General features: G+C 37.6%; 1 protein-coding gene across 4 annotated transcripts in view; it reads left to right on the forward strand.

Annotated features, from left to right (window-relative positions):
* Nucleotides 1-13,054, forward strand: part of VPS13A (vacuolar protein sorting 13 homolog A) — a 269,159-nt gene that overhangs the window by 217,832 nt on the left and 38,273 nt on the right. For all 4 annotated transcript variants that reach the window (XR_013485955.1, XM_078152664.1, XM_020995599.2 and 1 more), the window contains exon 60: nt 12,177-12,290. Coding sequence is in view for 3 of the 4 variants with exons in the window: in XM_078152664.1 (XP_078008790.1) it covers nt 12,177-12,290 (114 nt within the window). In the remaining variant the exon portion in view is untranslated. The remainder of the gene's footprint in view (nt 1-12,176; nt 12,291-13,054) is intronic.

Here is a 13,054-nt window from a genome sequence, read left to right on the forward strand (position 1 = left end):
TGGCATTTGGGAGAGAAAGGGACTGGAAAAGCTTTCCCTACAAAAGATGGGACTTGAGCTGTTTCTTACAGGAAGCAAGGTTAGTGAAGGTATGTGAAAGGACAGCATCCAAGCATGAAGGGCAACCAGTGCAAAGTTGCAGATACCAGGGAGGGAGTGTTGTGTACAAGGAACAGCAAGAAGGCCAGCGTAGCTAGATCTAGAGTACATGGAGAAGAGTCGAGTATGAACAAATTAGAAAGAGTAGTTTAGTTCTGCTCTCATACTTCCCCCCACAAGAATGGACAGTGAGATAAATCTGTGTGAACATAGCCCACTTCCATGAGACCCCACAAGCAACCAGCCTGACAAGCTCCCCTCCCCAAAGAATTCAGCTCCAGAGCACCATTAAATACCTAGTGGAGGATCACGACCATCTTTGGAAGCAGTTCCTGTTTGAAGAGAACATCTTTTCCCATTTTTCCCTCCTCAGTTTGCCCAGTGACCACTCCTACTCTAGCTTCTCTATGGTGACTCCAGTCTTTGGAAGACTCTGTCAACCTAACTGAGGACTCTGGTGTCTTTTGCCCTTGTTTCCTGCTGGCCTTGAGACCCAGTTTAGAACTATTTCTTTGGTAATATCCAGAAAGTTTAATTCCAGAGACCCTTGACTTGCTGAGAATGAGAGTGTTCCCTGGTATACCAAAATCACAATGCCTATGATGGGGAAGATAATATAACTGTGAATGTCAAGGAACTACCCCTGTGCCCCAGGAATGAGAACCTTTCAGGGACACATACACACCCACCCTGACATGGGCAAGATCTGACCTTCTCTGGAAACCAGACTGACAGACCAAAGATGTAGAACATGATCTGGACACTTATAGATTTTGCACAGGAATACAGGAGATACCCACAAACGGTAGAGAGATAGTCTAACCCTCAGTCCACTAAGAGTGATGGAGGGAGAAATGGAACCACAGGCCACTGAAAATGAGAAGCAAAAGGTCAAGAATATTCTTGGGGATGAGTAGGGAAAGGGTCCTTATGAAATCAAAATAATGATCAGTGAGCAATTTAAAAAAAAAAGAGCTGGAAATTTGGGAAAAGACCAGGTTGTAAAGAGTTTCAAAAAAACTATATATGATTTTGGAGGAAATCAGAAATTTGAAGAGGAAGAATCAGTAGATTTTATTGATTAGGAGTATATGACAGAGTCAGGCCTATACTTTAGAAAAATCACATTGACAGGTGAATGTAGTGTGGAGTTGAGTAGGTAGAGACTTGAGAAAGGGAGGCCATTTAGAAGGTAGAAGGCTTTTGCAATAGTTGAGGCAAGAGGGGATGAGAACTTGAACTAGGGTGGTGGCTGTGTGAGTGTGTGAGAAGGGAATATATACATAAGAGATGTTGTGAAGGTAAAAATAGAAATTTGACAACAGATTGGACACAAAGCTTCTGATCTTGAGTGGCTGAGAGGGTCCTGGTACCATTAATAATAATGGGGAATTTGGGATTGGGGGAGATTTTAGAGAGAAAAATCAGATGAGTTTGGCATCTCTTTCATACATGGGACATCTGTCTCAATATGGTCAGTAAGCAGTAGCTGGTACAGGACTGTAACTCACAGAGAGTCTAGGTCTAGGCCTTTAGGTCTAGGAAACATTGCCATAGATAATAATTGAATCCACAGAAATCCATTGAAATCACCAAGCAACAGAATATAGATGGAGAAAAGATAAAGGCCCAAGACAGAGCTTTGGGACATACCCCCAGTGATCCTGAAATGAATAACAAACCAGACAAAGATGCTGAGGAAGAGTAGTCAGAGAGCTAAGAGGAGAGCCAAGAGAAAGAAGTGTTGTGAAAATCGAGAGAGGCAAGTAACCAAAAGGTGAAGGTAATGAACAGTATTAAGTACTGCAGAAAGGTAAAAAAGGAGGAAGAGTCTTTCTGGGTTGTATAAACAAAAAAGATGGAGAATTAGACGTTTTCTTTGATCCTTGAGAGAGAATTAGACATTTTCTCTGATGATTTATGACCTCCCAAATCCTCCAAAACATAAAGTATGTGCCAAAGATATAGCAACTTCAGCTATAATTTAGAACCCCAAGAACACAAAAGATTTAAAAATTTTATGAACTAATGTTTACCTTGTGCTCACTCAGCATCTTCTCCTCCACTTTGCTACTGGCACTGAGGCTACACTAGCTGACTTGATCCATAGGCTTGCAACAAAATACAGCCTCACACATTGTGAAGCCTCAGCAAACTCCTTGATAGCCAGTGCTGTAGATCTCTATAGGAGATCCTCTCCTCCATTGTGATTTTGGCAGTGAGACTGCACTGGATTACCCAGCCCATTGGCTTGCAACAAAACACAACCTCACACCTTCATCCCCTCCTCCTTGAATCTTAGAGATTCAAATTCCAAATAGTAGAAATCAAGCCCAGCTGCAACAGCACCAGTGTAGCAGTGCTTTAACTATCAGGCCAGACAATTGAGGAACAATTGGGAATAGGGCAGGACATTATATGTATGGGACTATGATTCACTTTACCAAGTCTGAGGGAAAAAGGATAGGATCCAGCTGGGGCCAATTTTGTCCCTGTAAAAGTCACTTGGGACTAATACCTAGGCAGGTAAACTAAATTATCAACTGTGGGATCAGGCTGAAACTCTTTGAGATCTAGCCCCAGGGAAACCACTGTCAGAGGAGAGGGAGTCAGAAAGTGAGTAATAGGGAAAAAATAAAAAAAAGGTGAATGTAATAAAATTCGAAGTACTTGAGCATAAGCAGGTAAATCAAGTGGGAAAATATTGACAGTAGAAGGAAACATGGCCTCCAGATCTATGAGATCAGACCTCTAGGAATAAATATTGTAAAACAAGGAAAAATGATTCAATACTTGATGGGACAGAAGACTGTTTGGAATTTAAAGAAAACATGAAAATGCAACACCTTCTTCCTGAACAGTTTAAAAGAGAACTGAGAATTATGGAAGCAGAATTTATTGCCTATAGAACAAAAGTAATTTGTAGAATAGAAAAATTTGTATCTGTAATGGCAAGTCTTCCCAAAGAAATAAAGGATAATTGATTGAGAATGTAAATGAAATTTGTGAAGGACAATCTAGATGAAGAAAAGCAAAAAGCAGTAACATTAAAAGAAAATGTGTTCTTTTGTAAAGCAAATCATAATAATCTCAAAGATAGCATGTACAGAGACAACCTAGAGTTTAAAGGTCTCACAGAAGAACACACGTCAAAAACCTGAACACCATAATGCATTAAATAACACAAGAACATGGAAAATGAAATAGCAATTGAAAGAAAGCAAAGATCACCTGGGAAGAAATTCTAAGATTGCCAACTCCAAGATACATAGTAGCTAAATTTAACAGTTCAATTCAGAAACAACAAATTCTGCAATCTGGGAAAAGATCTTCAAATACAAAGGAAAGGAAATTCAAATAACATAAAACTATTCTGTACCCACTAGAAATTATAGGAGGAAAATGGATTAATGTGTTCCAAAGATCAGTAGAGCGCAGCATGAAAGGTCGGGGTGACCTACCATGCAAATCTGACCTTAACTCTAAATTAATTTTTTTTTAAAAAAATGAATATTAAGCAATAAAAGGGAGATCAAAACATTTTTGGAAAGAAAACCAGATCAGAAGATATTATTTACTTCTCTAACACACCAGACAACAGAAATGCAAGAGGGATGAACAAATACAGAAGCCAAGGACAGAATAGCAAGTGTGACAACAGAGAGACCAGTAACAGACTAATTTCTAAACGTACGCAAGGAGTCAGAGGTGAATGTGGAAGTCAAGTAGAGGTAATGGTGGAGTGGTGGGCGTGGGGTATTATGGGCAGAACCTCAAGACATAACACCTATAGTTGAATCAGTGTTTTTTGGGGGACTCCATTTAAAATGGGATGGTGCATGGGAGAATGGAGGAAAAGAAGATAGAAGGGAGTATGTGATGTGTCTAACTCAAGTTGAAAGCTGACCATGAAGTGAAGATCCCTATGATCTCTCAGGAAGAGAAGAACCTGCAGGGGAGTGGGTAAAGAGGAGGGAAGAATATTTGAAAAGGGAAAGGAAAAAAGAGAGGCCTTATTTTGGTCTTAGTGGATTTGCTACTTGTAAAGATTATTTGTCCTGACTTAGGAGGGGAAGAAAGAGTTGGAACTCCTGGGGGCCCCTGGCACCTATGGGAGTAGGAGGAAAAGGAAACAAGAATAGCTTCTAAGGCAAATGGGGCAGGAATATAACCAGGAGGAAGATAAGGCAGCAGAGAACAACATAATCAGTGACACGGAGGGGCAGGTCCTGCTATGGGGAAGTGTCCTCTCTGTCACTCGAAGGAATTGAGTATTTCTGGGAGTGAGTTATAATGGAAAAGGGAATCTGTGAGGCAAATTCTGCAAGGCACTATTTGAAACTACTTAGAAGGAAGAACCTAGAATGGATACTTTGGAAGTTTTGACCTGAGGAGGAATGCAAATAATAGAGAGATACTCAGTAAGTTTAGGGAGCCACGAAGGAGGGTCTAGAGTAGACAGGAAATGAGTGAGAGAAATTATCTCTGGAAAAGAGTGCAAAAAAATGAAAATGAAATTCCTAAAAGCTAATAACTAGGGCTTTTTGAAGGGGGGAGGAGAGCAAGTTAGAATCTACTGAGAGGAATAGAGGGGAAGAATTAAATAATCAGACAAAAGCAGGAAAGAAAGAACTAATAAGCAAAAGTCCGAAGGGAAAGAGGTGACAAAGTAGAAGGAAGAATCTAGAGTGAGGGGAAGAGAGTCAGTGGGAATAGGACCTTCTTTAAAAAGATTAAGCTAAAGTAACTAAAGAGATGTAGTATAGAAGGGAGAAGGGCGGGGAGGGGTTGTAACTTGCAAAAAACTCCAGAGACTGAGGAAAATATAAACCTAGCTCTCATAACTTTAGAAGTTAATGGATTTAAAATGAATAAAATAAACCAGTAAAAGCAGTAAAATGAAAATGAGCAACAGATTGAATAAGAAAACAAAACTCTACAATCTGTTGAAAAAAGCACATTTAAAAACAAAATAAAACTCTGAGAGGTTGGAAAAAATTTTCTGTGCATCAAGTAGATCCAAAAAAGCAGCACTTGCAATCACATTATCTGACAAAACAAAAATAAACATTCAAAAATAGGAAGGAAATAAGCAAGGAAACTACATTATGCTTTAAGGAACTTTAGACAAAGCAATATCAATAGTAAACCTATACTCTCCAAATACCTTGACATTCAGATTCATTAAGGAAACATTAACTGAGCTATAAGAAAACAGACAGTAACAAAATAGTGACAGGAAGCTTCTATGCCCCTCTCTGTTTGGTTAAGTCTAATAGAAAGATAAAAAGAAAAATATGAACAAATCGCAGGAGAAACTAGAGTTAAAAGACTTACAACGTCTTCTAATGGGACTGTAAAATGGGGCTCTGTCACCTGTGGAAACTGGAATATCTCAGTATCATATGGAACTTTTAAAAAAAAATGGCCATGTATTAGGGCACAGAAGTATTGCAAACAAATATAAAAAAAAAAAGCAGAAATAGTAAATAACATCTTTACAGATGACAATGCAGTAAAAAAAAGTCTTTGGTTCAGGAACTACAAACATATGACATAGACTTACAGGGAGATTTAATATGTGTGTGTCAAAGAACAGATTATTATGTTCTTTGAAATCACAAATTACAATTTTTTCAATTACAGAGTTCAGTTACAAAGATTATTGTAATTGTAAGACAATAATTATGTAACCGAAAATTACATTGATGAAACAACATACCAGAAATTCTGGTATGCAGGTAAAGCAGTTCTCAGAGGAGATATCATATCCCTACAAACTTATATTAACAAAATAGAAAAAGAGATTAATAAGCTCAATATGCATTTAAGAAAATAGAAAGCCAGCAAATAAACACATCTAAAATAAGCATGAGAGGAGGTTAAGGGGGTGGGAGTCTGGGGAAAGGGAATGCTTGTTGTAAGACCTCAGGTTTTTTGATGAAATATGAGAAGTGAGATCCTCATCTTGTGAGTGAAGTAAGAACATGCTATGGGAAACTTGGGAGAGATGATTTAAACAGGAGTAAAATCAAAAGGTATAAAGAAGTTTTTGATAGTATTTGCTATTTTTTTTTCTTCTGTTGAGTTTTATTTCCTCTTTCTGGTGGTTCCTCCTATTGGTTCTAATTCCTACTTGCAACATGACTAATGTGAAGATATGTTTAATAGGAATGTATATGTATAGCCTATATCAGATCATGTGCCATCTTGAGGAGGGTGGTGGGGAGGAAAGGGGAGAAAAAATTTTAAACTCAAAAGCATATGGAAGTGGTTGTTGATAAACCAAAATAAATTAATAAAAAAAAAGTTTTTGCAAGATAAGTCTCAGGCTTTTTCTGGAGAAATCAGTGAAGAGACTGGAAGAGTTTAATTGCAAGCTATCTCATTCCAGGGAACACTTGATCACCACTAAAAATTTGATGGAAAATATGATCTGAGATTATAAAATGTAAGACGACAAAGATCTACTACCCAGCAGATTTTATGCCTGCATATTATGAATATTCTCTTCAAAAAGTCTTTCAAGTATGTTAGATATGGTTAGCACCAAACAACATGATAAAAAATTGAAATTCAGTTATCTTCTGATGGAATGTGAGTTTTGATAGACTTAGTGGGGTATTTTGGAATTAGCTGTTTGTGTAGAGAGGATAGACTTGTTAGAAATAAAAATTAAACCAGAAGGCATAAAGATGAGAAGACAATATGGTCTACCACTGCTTGTTGAATCAAGTGGTCAACACTTAAAATTGGCATTTGGACTCTCATGGTTTGTTTGTTTTTAATAATTGCAATAGATACAAAAGTCACCTAAACAAAAATTTTAGAAATTCAGACACATCTCAAGCAACATATGCTTAATCTTTCTACTAAGAAGAGAATCATAAAAGCCGAGGGATTATGTCATCACTAATTTGTGGTACCAGCTTATTGGCAATATGTTGTTAGAGAGAATCTATCAACAAATATTTTTGCGTACCTTTTGTGTTTGATATTGGGTATACAAAGACAAAAACTAAACAGTTCCTGCCCTCTAGCAGCTTATGTTTTATTGAAGAAAAAATTGACAGTAAACAGTAGAAAAAGATAATACTGGACAGTATTACCTCACAAATCAAAAAGCTGAAAAAGAAAAAATAGAAGCCTAGAGAGATCTTACTGTGAGATCTAGCTAAGTCAGTTCATTCTAAAAGTATTTATTGACAAAAGAAAAGAAGACTGCCAACACAAGAAATGTGTGTGTGTGTACATTTTTTTTTTTTAGTGAGGCAGTTGGGGTTAAGTGACTTGCCCAGTAAGTGTCAAGTGTCTGGTCTGAGACCAGATTTGAACTTAGGTCCTCCTGACTCCAGGGCCAGTGCTCTATCCACTGCGTCTCCTAGCTGCCCCAAGAAATATTCTTTATATATACTATTTTCATGGCTGACAATACTAAAATCAGCATATTTGGATTCTGTATCCTAAGTATCCAGGGTGTGCCACATAAGAAAGTAGCTGTGGTACTTGAAAAGATAAAGAAAAAAGCAATGAAGCCTAAACACACGTAAAGAAATCTGTGTTGGAGACTATAGAATTTTAAATACATCAATATGTCTGAAGAAGAAAAGTTGCTTCTACCAGAAAACAAAAAGTTACCATAGAAGATAGCAGTTGCCTACCCCTAGTTTGTTATTGTTATAATTGAACTGCCCTATGCAGTGCCTCTATATTCTTCGTGGAATTAATTTTCTAGTTTTCTGTATAAATTTTCATCTTTATGGTTATACAATAGAAAGTACTACCCTTGGAGTAAGAAGACCTGGGTTTTGCTCAATACTTTCTGTGGGAGACCCTGAGTTGACAAGTAACACAATCTCTCCATGCCTCATTTGCTTCATGTGCAAAATGTGGTTCAGGAAAGAGGTTTGAGGCTTTACCTCAAAGAGTTCAATTCAATTCAGTATACTTTTATTTTTATTTATTTATTTTCCTCCATTTTTTTTCCTTTTTTATTAATTTATTTTATCAACAATCACTTCCATAAGCTTTTGAGTTTTAAATTTTTCTCCTCCTCCCTCCTCACCTCCCTTCCCAAGACAGTGCACAATCTGATATAAGCTATAAATATGCATTCCTATTAAACATATTTCCACATTAGTGATGTTGTAAGGAAGAATTAGAAGCAATAGAAGGAACCACAAGAAAGAGAAAACAAAACAGAGGAAAAAAATAGCAAATAGTATATTTCAATCTGCATTCAAACTCCATAGTTATTTCTTTGGATGTGAATAACATTTTCTGTCATGAGACCTTTGGAGATGTCTTAGATCTTTGCATTGTTGAGAAAGACTAAGTCTTATCAACATTAGTCATCACACAACGTGGCTGTTTCAGTAAACTTTTATTAAGTGTCTCCTGTGTGCCATGCACTGTTATGGAGAAGCTTACAATCTAATGGGGAAGACAACCTACAAACACATATGTACAAAGCAGACTATATACAGGATAAATAGGAAACAATTAACAGAAAGGGAGCACTGGAATTAAGAGGGGTTGGGGATGGCTTCCTATAGGAAGTAAGCTTTTAATTGGAACTTAAAGGAAGTCAGGGAGGTCAGTAGTGGCGGTGGAGAAGGGAGAGCAATTCAGGCTTGGGGGACAGCCAGAGAGAAGGCCTGTAGCCAAGAGATGGAGTTGTGAGGGAAAATGCTTTGTACAGCTAAAATACTGTGCAGTTGTATGTGATCATTATAGCTTGATGAATTTTCCTGGAAAATTTAATATCCCAATGTGTGTGGTTTTTTGTTTATTTTTTTAAATGATAAAATGCAGCCTTGAAGATTCAAAAATTTTATGTTAAATCATATAAGAATCTCTGACAGGTTCAGCTATGGAAACAAAACTTGTTTACTCGTTTTAATCCAAAGATTTAATGACGTCAGAGACATCAAGGCCACATGAAAAGATAGAACCTTCTTTTTTAACAAATGGTAAAATCAGAAATATATAACGTATTCTTAGTTATAACAAATCTTATATTTCACTTAACTGTTGGAAGTATTGTGCCTTGTTGGTTATATTTTCTATGAGTTTGGGTTTGAAGTATCAACAATTATTTAAAAAAAGAAATTATTCATTATTCCGTTGAGTAATGCCATCAAGGAACAGATAAAACAGAGAGATTCTCATTTAACGTGTTTGACAATGTCAATAAAATGGTTCTGCTTCTGGGAGCCAAGATGGCGGAGTGAAAAGGTAGTTGCTCTCACTCTCCCCTATCAACCTCTGAAAACCCAGAAAATATCACCCCAGAAAAAAAAAAAACCCTGGAACACCTGAACTGGAAGACAGACAAGGAGCAGCAGTGCAGTAGCCCAGCAAACGGGTCTCCCAGTGCCTCAGCAAAAACAAGGGGCCCCAGGCGGATAAGTACCCTGCGGCATTCATCTGAAAGGAGGTGAAGAAAACAACCTAAAGGCTTCCTAAAGCCCCGACCTTGCTGATTCCAACCCAACACCAGGTGAGCTGTAGGAGCCCTGAAGCCCCCAATTGTGAAGAGATCCTGAAGCCCAGGTAGTAGAGCAGGCAAACACCAACACCTGGACCTCCAAGTGCCTCAGTGAGGGTGGGGAGAACCGGTGAAAACCAGCTCAGAAAACCACTAGGAGTCTTGGCAATCCACCTCAAAGAAATCTCCTGTCGCATTAGCAGAAATGAGGGAGACAACACTGCAGGGGGCCCCAGGCAGATAAACATCCTGCAGCAGCCATCTAAAAGGAGCTGAAGAAAGCTAAAGGAAAGGAAAAGCAGGCAACCTAGAATTGCCTGAAAGTTCCAGCCTTGCTGATTCCAGCCCAACACAAGGTAAGCTGCCAGAAACCTACAGCCTCCAATTCCCAGCATAAGAGGCCCCAGAACACAAAGCCAGTGACCAAGACCTAGGCTCCCAACACAAGAAGCTTGGGTCAGTACCCTCTGTTCCCCAGCAGGAGAGCTCAATCTCTTTAAAGGCCAGGGAATAAAGAAACACCATGAGTAAAAAGAAACGTACCATAGATTCATATTATGAGAAGAGGGAAGTCAAGACAGAAATTCTGAAGAGGACAACATTGTCAACAAACCACATCTGCAACAACAAAAGGGAATATGAACTGGTCTGAAGCCCAAAAAGCCTTCTTAGAAGAGCTCAAGAAGGATTTTAATAGTCAAATGAGAGAGGTAAAAGAGTCCTTCAAAAATACAATTGGCCAGTTGGAAAAAAAAATACACTGAAGAAAACAAGTCCCTAAAAAACACAATTGGCCAATTGAAGAAGGAAGTACAAAATCTAACAGAAGAGTACTGAAGGAAACAAGTCCCTAAAAAACACAATTGGCCAGTTGAAGAAGGAAGTACAAAAACTAACAGAAGAAAACAATCTGTTAAAAACTAGAATTGGACAAATGGAAACTAATGTCTCTATGAGAGAGCAAGAATCAGTCAAACAGAAACAAAAAAATGAAAAAATGTATGAAAATGTAAAATACCTCATCAGTAAAACAACCGACCTGGAAAATCACTCAGGAGAGACAATTTAAAAATTATTGGACTACCTGAAAATCATGATGAAAAAAGAGCCTGGACAGTATCTTTCAGGAAATCATAAAGGAAAACTGCCCAGAAGTCCTAGAACCAGAAGGGAAAATAACCATAGAAAGAATCCACCACTCACCACCTGAAAGAGATCCCAAATTGACAATGCCAAGAAATATAATAGCAAAATTCCAAAATTACCAGATGAAAGAGAAGGTGCTGCAAGCAGCCAGAAAGAAAGAATTTAAATATCATGGAACCACAGTCAGGATTACACAGGACCTTGCAGCTTCTACATTAAAAGACCGCAGGGCATGGAACATGATATTCCATAAGGCAAAGGAGCTTGGAATGCAGCCAAGGATCAATTACCCAGCAAAAATGAGCATCATTTTTCAAGGGAGGAGGTGGATATTCAATGAAATAGGAGACTTCCAAACTTTCCTGATAAAAAGACCAGAGCTCAACAAAAAATTTGATCTTCAAGTACAGGACTCAAGAAAGACTTAAAAAGGTAAATGGGACAGAATTCGGATACAATATGTTGTTAATAAGGGGGAGGGGGGTGTTTAAACCCCTACAGGGGAATATGAGATTTGCAGCCCTTGAGAACTGTATTGTTATTACACGTTGTTAAAGGAGTATACATAAAGAAGGTGGATATTAGTTGACTTTGATGTAATGATAAAAAAAATCTAATCAAGTGGGTTAAATGGATCCAAATAAATGGATCAATTTAATCTTAGAAAAGGTACTGAGAAAGGAGGAGGCAGACAAGGGTAAATTACATTACAGGAAAAGACAGAGGGAAAGAAGGGGGGGGAGCATTGTTTGAACCTTACTCTCATCAGATTAGGCTCAAGAAGGGCATAATATAATCAGTTAGGTATGGAAATCTAACTTGCCCTATAGGCAGTAGGAGGGAAAAGGGGAAAGAAAAGGGGGGGGGAAGAAGGGAGGGAAGCAGCAGTAAGACTAAAGGGGAAGAAAGGGGAAAGGGACTGAAGGAGGTGGTGGTCAAAAGCAAGACAATGTCAATGAAAAAAGCAGATGTAGGTTCAGTTGTAACTGTGGTGCTAATTGATTGTATGTCTTAGGAAAACCATTCTTGAATGGTCTCTTTGTGGTGTGGTGTACTTGTCTGTCAGATAAGAATAATATCCTCCTGCCTGATTCATGGGGTTACTTTGGAAATAAAAATGAGGCAATGCAATACGAAAAAGCTTGTAGATTTAAGAGGTTATAGGTCCTTTGCCTCTTTTACTTTCTGAAGTTTTTTTTCCTGATATACATATATTCACACGTGTGTGGATAGATGTTTTTTGGGGTGGGGAACCTGCAGCCTCCCACATCTATCCACACATATATATGTGTGTGACCATTTAATGTAGCCGTGCATTATGTGTAATACGTTCTACATAAATGGAAAAATATTTAACTCAATTTTCAAATTAAGCATTTTTGTAATCTTTGCTTAAAGAATTGGAGGTATTTTTAATTTAAATTTCTGTCTGTCTTCCTAGGTTGAACTTTTCCACAAGGATATCGAATATTTTAAAGAAGGATTTAAGACAGACTCGTTAACAGATATAACACAAGTCAGCCTATATGAATATTTTCATATTTCTCCTATCAAGGTATGTCAAAATTCATTATGTTCAGGTTGTTATTAATGATAAACTGGGAGCCATCATTTCAATGCAAATCCATATAAATAGATGAAAATATTTTTGTGGGTGGAATAATTTTAAATTTTACTTTTATCCAATAATATATAGGAAGCTTGAGATAAATCATAGGATCTCTGAGTTGGAAGTGACCTCAGAGGTTGTCTAGTCCAATATGTTCCTGAAAAAGAGTCCCTTCCTGTAATAATTATTGATAAGAGGTTATCCAGTTTTTGGACGAAGACCTCTAGTGAAAAAAGAGCCTTCCAATGCAGCTGATTCTGCTTTTAGATGGATTAAGTATTTGGAAATATTTCCTTAAATCAAACCTAGGTTTGCCTTTATGCAACTTTCAGTGATTATTCCACCTTTTGCCTCCTGTGGCCTAGCAGAATAAGTTTAAACCTTCTTTAACACCACAGCTCCTCAATTACTTGAAAACAGCTATTTATTATGTGACTCATAAGTTTTCTTATCTCTGAATTATGTATCCCATTCTTAAATGCCATCCTGTTTCCTAAAATATGTTGCCCAGAATTGAATATAGTATTATTAGATGTGATCTGAGCTAAGTTATTGCCTTCCTAGTCCTTGACATTATTTTTGGGGGCTTGCATATTACACTGTTGCCTCATATTGAACTTGTAGTCCATTGAAAGATCAAAATGGTTTTTAGATGAACCATTATTGTCTAGACATACCTAATGGATATTGTACTTATAAAGTTGGTCTTT

Source organism: Phascolarctos cinereus, unplaced genomic scaffold (assembly GCF_003287225.1).
Source record: "Phascolarctos cinereus isolate Bilbo 61053 unplaced genomic scaffold, phaCin_HiC Scaffold_4;HRSCAF=312, whole genome shotgun sequence".
Lineage (NCBI taxonomy): Eukaryota > Metazoa > Chordata > Mammalia > Diprotodontia > Phascolarctidae > Phascolarctos > Phascolarctos cinereus.